Here is a 6,000-nt window from a genome sequence, read left to right as displayed (position 1 = left end):
AACGGTTTCGTTTTCTGGTCGTATGAGTCACATGCTCGAATGACATAACATGTATGATACTACTTAATGGACCTCACAAACTCAATTTTTTGCCTATGATTTTTGTTGTCAGAACGGATTGTCCTTTCAAACCAGATGATCGAACCGTCAACCCGAAAACCGGTGGTCAGAACAGTTCTGTAATTTTTTGCTTGTAATTTTTGTTGTCAAAATGGGCCATCTGTTCGAACTAGACGATCGAACTGTCGGTTGTCAGAACGTTATTAACAACATTTATCAATAATAGTAAGTAATTATACTATTTAATTAAATAATCATTAATGATAGTTTTAATAATATTATTTAGTTATTTTTAATATAACATTAGTTATTAAATTTATGAATAGGATTTATTAACAATATTCATTAAATTAATAATTACCAAAATTAAATTAAATTAACAATATTTATCAGTAATAGTCAGTAATTATAATATTTTATTAAATAATCAATAACAATACTTGTAATAACATTTTTAATTATTTTTAATATAACAATAATTACTAAATTTATTAATAGTATTTATAATTTTAATGTAAAGTAAAATTAAAGTAAATATATATTTATTAACAATATTTGTAATAACAATAATTATTATTATAATCACTAATTATATATTTATTAAATTACTGTAATAATCAGTAGTTATTAAAACCGGGTTACTAAATTTATTAACAGTATTTTTTAATAACAATATTTATAATTTTAATTTAAAGTAAAATTAAAGTAAATATCTAGTTATTAACAATATTTATAATAACAATAATTATTAATTATAATCATTAATTATATATTTATCAAATTACTATAATAATTAAATAATTAAATTAGTGTAATAATTACTCTCACGTGGAATCTACTCGCATGAACATCCATTTCCTATTAATATATATACTAGTGGAAGGGAGCCCTGCGTTGTAGGGGCTCGCTCATAAACTATCAGGCTCGAGCTCGAGCTTAGCTCGAGTCAAAAGCTCGAAAGTTTGAGCTCGGCTACCTTTAATTGCAGGTCTCTCAAGTAGTTGAGGTGCCAAGCCGAGGTCTCCCTCAGCTGCTGAGGTTTCCCTAGCAGGCGAGGTCGAGCTAAGGTCTCCCTTAGTTGACAAGGTGCCAAGATAAGGTCTCCCTCAGTTGTCGAGGTGCTAAGTTGAGATCTCCCTTGGTGACCGAGTCGATGTTTCCCTTAGTGGTTGAGGTGTCGTCTAGTTCAAGCTTGATTCAAATTAGAGACTTGAGATTGAGCTCAGAAGTTTGAGCTTGGCTTGGTTCGAACTCAACTACCTTTGATTGCAGGTCCCCTAGCAACTGAGATGTCGAGCTAAGGTCTTCCTTAATTGGAGAGAGAGTGACATTCTTGTAATTTATAAGGAGAGAGAGTGGCATTCTTGTAATTTATAAGGAGAGAGATGGCATTCTTGTAATTTGAAAGAGAGAGAGAGAGAGAGAGAGACTTTAGCCGAGCCAAGGCTCGGCCCACGGGTCTACAAGCCGTGTTGCCCTCCCTAGGCCTATGCCATGCTGCGGGTCCGTGGACCGAGCCTTGGGCCAAGTCGGGCCGTGCATCGGGCTAAAGCTATTTATTTAAAAAAATGACAAAAAACTTAAAATTTTAATTTTATATGAATTTTGTGTATACAATTGCTTATATATGCAATAATTAAAAAATTAGTATAATAAAATTAAAAAATTATTTATTTTATTAATATATTATATACTATATATTATTATATAATTATAATTTATATAATATTACATAAATATATAAAATATATAAATAATATATAAAATATATATAAATAATATATATGGGCCGTGCTGGGCTGGACTGTGTCGGCTCGTGGACCTAAAACCCCAGGCCCAACACGACTCGCATGATCATGTCGGGCCTGGCATAGTTCGTGAACCGTCGTGTTGGGTTGTGCCAAGCCGTGGGTGGCACGACTCGATTTACACCTCAAAGGAGAGAGAGTGGCAATCTTATAGTTGAAAGAAAAAAAGTAAGAGAGAGAGATGGTAGAGAGTGGCATTTTTATAATTTCTATGAAAAAAATGTAAAAAATATGATAGATTCCATTTCCCTCATCTTAATGCCTTCTTACCTACACATTTCAGTTTAATATATTTATATAGATATAGATAGACAGGGAAATGTTCCCATTGTACGATATGCATGTGAGGCGCGAATGAGGCGCCATGTGTGAGGAGCAGATCCAGTCTCTTATGTCAATTAAAGTGGAGCCACATCAATACATTCAGTGCTATGATCAGGCCAGGGATACTCCGACGGTTGTTCAACTTGTGCTTCACGATTTTAACCCAATCTATTCCAACGGGTGTAGCTGATATTAAAGTATGCATTAAATTTCAGTTATGCCCGTTAGAGAGACGAGAGTATTCCGATTGGCTGAATTCTGGAGACAAATTCATCGACAAAGGGTTGGACAACTCATCACAGATAAACACGTCAGCATTTTGCACGCCTAGTTCCTACGCAGGCCCCATAAATACGAAACACTAACGTGTTCCTCGTTACAGACTTACAGGTTGTGCATGATTTTCCTCCAACCCATCTGGTGCCGTTGAAGTAGCCAGGCCTAAAACCGTGAAATCATGACCTTCGATGCATAGCTGTGGCCCCACTTTACGTCATTCATCCAATTGAAGGTGGGGCCAAAAGCTGGTCGATTACAGCAGATCCGGACTGCGAGACACGAGAGCTCCAAAAATTTCTCCCTTAGATCTCCTCCTCTCCTACGCTCGTTGTATCTTGTAAATTGTAAATCTCTCCTGGTTTCCGTTTCCCGAAGACCATTTTGTTGTACTGTCACATTCTCTCTCTCTCGCGACATGGACGACGGAATCGAGCCCTCGACCTCGTCTCCATCGTCGTTAAACAAAGAACCAGTGTTTCTTCGAGCAAGAAGAGAGCCATTCGAGTACGGACTTCTCCCAATATCGAAGCTCATCTTCTCTGACCGGACGGCAACCCTAGGTCCCCTCAAGGAAAAGCTCATCCAACGAGCCTCGTCCTCTCCTCCACGAATCGACGCCGATGGCATTTCCGAAGTCCTTCAGATCTCGATCGAGAATGCTCATCTCGTTCTTGACACCCTCGCCGCTGTTCTCCCCTCGGATTCCGATCCCCTCGTTTCTGCCAAGCCTCACGAGCTTGGTTCGGTCGGTGCCAATGTTGATGATCTGATTTTGTTTCTTTATATCCAATCCTACAAGAGGCTTCTCCCTAAAACGCATAAGGACTCAGCTTCCGTTGCTGATGTCTGGCCTTCCACTTCTGCGTTCGACGGCTACTTGTCGGCCCTCTCCCCCATGCAGGTACTGTTTAGAGGTTATACTTTTAAGGATAGTGCAATGTGATATCTGAGGATTCCGATTTCGTAATTCAAGATAATCTCAGAATGTTTGTTGATTCAACGGTTGTTCTCTTTTACATTTTCTTTGCTGTGCCAATTTTCTTAATCGAAGCGCATTCTTAATGTTTTCTTTGTTTTCATGGATGCATTATGTAGTCTATACTTGGTTTTGGCAATTAAAGGTTTTACTTTGGTTACGGGATTTTCTCTATTTAAAAACTGTTTAATAATTATGTGACGCAATGTAAAGTTATATTTTAGAAGAAGCTGGAAGAATTTGTGCTTAGGAGTTATTTTGGTTAACTTCTACTGACTTTTTCTCCACTCTTTTCAGTTTGTTTATCTTGAATGTTCGAGTTCGCCTAAGCGTCTTTTGCATCTTAGGATGATTTTTGCTGGATGTGTCTATTAGGTTAACAATTAAGCAATGGGGTCATTTCATGCTTGTGGTGCGTTACATTTAGGTCATCATATGTGTTTTTTTTTTTTTTTGTGAACAATTCATCCCATGCTTATTTCTAAACCTTGCCATAGGTCTAATGATGTTCAGTTTATGTTCGTGTGTTAGATTTGATTCATCTACTATTTATTTTCTTAAGCTTACTTTATGCCCGGTATCCCATCAATTGCAGCTTGTGCGTACCAACAGCCGTCGGTTTATGCCATCACAAGCTGATGAAGAGGCCCATCAGTTATCCTATTTAGAGAAGCACATGGAAAACATTATAGCACTACTGGCAGAGCCTGTTGAAGGCAATGATGAGGAAACTCTGGTCAGTGAACCGACTGTCTTTTTTCTCCTCTCTCTCTCTCTCACCTTCTTGCATGTTTGATATCACAAATCTCATTACTTTTGGGTAGGATAACCTGTTAGTGAAGAGAACAAGTGAACTAGAAGAATAATTATCAAAAGAAAAAAAACAAGTGAACTAGAAGAAGAACTTTTTGTATATAAGAGGTTTTCTGTATACAATGCCTCTATGCAAACTGTAGTCTGTCAAGTTACAATATTATTGATCACTCCCAATTATAGTTTCTATGGAAAGAACAAAAGGAAATAAAAAAATGGCCAATAAAAAACATATTCTAATTTCTAAATAGGAAATCCACAACACATGCCAGTGCTTTGATATCAATTCAACAAAGTCATCTGCATACCTTGTCTTCTAAAATGAGATGTTCAATTTGAAGATCAAGGCTTTAGTCTCTTTGGTGTGTGGAATCCACCCCAAAACAATGAACGGATCTTGCTTCATAACCAACCCACCAAAATTCTGGAGCAAAAGTTTAATTCCTTAGATGAATGACAAGAGCTCAATCTATTTGATTTGTGTTTTCCTACAAACCTGAGGGAATGATGAATTGAAGATAATAGGACTTTGAAAATTCATTCAATGCCAGTAGGCACCACATTTGCTTTTGAACAACCTTCAAAGTTCAACATAATAGAGTCAAAGTTGGAGCTTGCCAATTCTCCTCCTTCTGAATTGTTCAAGGGAACATACTAGCTTGAATGTTACTCAACTAGTCCCAATTAAATTGTCAATGGAGATGCCTTCAACATCTAAATAAGTGACGATTGTGCATAGTTTTGAAGGTGCAAGGTGAAGGTAGGCAATGACGTGGGAACACCTTGTTGCCAAGGCAATGGATTTTTTTTTTTGTTTTTTAGTAGAACTCTAAATCCTAGGGTAATTCCCTAGGTTCCATAGCAATCAAAAAAATCTTTCACTAATAACTAGCAACTAGCTTCTTCTTTTGATAATTGGATAATAATTTTATTAGCAAAAGATAGAAATTGTAACACGCCTTATATGGACTGAAGCAATTTCCTAGAGCTTGGTTTGAGAAGCTTTGTGGGGCCACGAAGAGAGTGGGATACACTCAAAGTGGTGCTGATCATACTTTGTTCATACGGAAATAGGGGATATGTTTACTGGTCTCATAGTTTATGTGGATGATATGGTAATTACAAGAAATGATCTAGAAGAGACAAGACTAAAGGAATTCTTCGCATTTGAATTTGAGATTAAAGATCTAGGCCAGCTGGGGTATTTCCTTGGGATTGAAGTTGCAAGGTCACAAGAGGGAGACATGTATGATGGGGAGCAGACCATTAGATACACCGATAGAGCAAAGTCATGGTTTTTAGGAGTCTATTGGTGAGGACTACTCTAACAAAGAAGGTATCAAAAGCTAGTGGGAAAATTGATATATTTCTCTTAATCAACCTGATATAGCTTATGTGGTACATTGGTACATGTTGTGAGTCAATTTATGCATGCTCCCAAGATTTTCCACATGAAAGCAGTTGAAAGGATCCTTAGGTATTTGAAGACTTGTCTAGGGAAGGGAGTCCTGTTCAAGAGGCACAATAGACTTGAGATTGAAGCATATACTGATGCTGATTGGACTGGATCAATTGGAGATAAGAAGTCTACTTCTGGATATTGCACATTTGTTGGAGGGAACCTAGTTACATGGAGAAGTAAAAAGCAAAATGTGGTTGCGAGATCAAGTGCAGAAGCTGATATAGGGCCGTGGCCCATTGTGTTGCAGAACTATTGTGGTTTAGGACTCTCCTAGGTAA

At 37.2% G+C, this 6,000-nt stretch overlaps 1 protein-coding gene across 2 annotated transcripts in view; it reads left to right on the top strand.

Moving 5' to 3' along the window:
* Positions 1-2,741: 2,741 nt before the first annotated feature.
* The window catches only part of LOC104603486 (uncharacterized), a 59,153-nt gene continuing 55,894 nt past the window's right edge, over positions 2,742-6,000 (top strand). The window contains exons 1-2 of one of the 2 annotated variants that reach the window (XM_010267529.3): positions 2,742-3,372; positions 4,043-4,183. In XM_010267529.3, coding sequence (XP_010265831.1) covers positions 2,887-3,372; positions 4,043-4,183 — 627 coding nt within the window. In that variant the 5' untranslated portion in view covers positions 2,742-2,886. The remainder of the gene's footprint in view (positions 3,373-4,042; positions 4,184-6,000) is intronic. The other variant, XM_088897063.1, reaches the window with a different exon arrangement.

Source organism: Nelumbo nucifera, chromosome 2, assembly GCF_055504915.1.
Source record: "Nelumbo nucifera cultivar China Antique chromosome 2, China Antique-T2T, whole genome shotgun sequence".
NCBI classification, from domain to species: Eukaryota; Viridiplantae; Streptophyta; class Magnoliopsida; order Proteales; family Nelumbonaceae; genus Nelumbo; species Nelumbo nucifera.
This window is presented reverse-complemented; position numbering and strand designations above follow the sequence as displayed.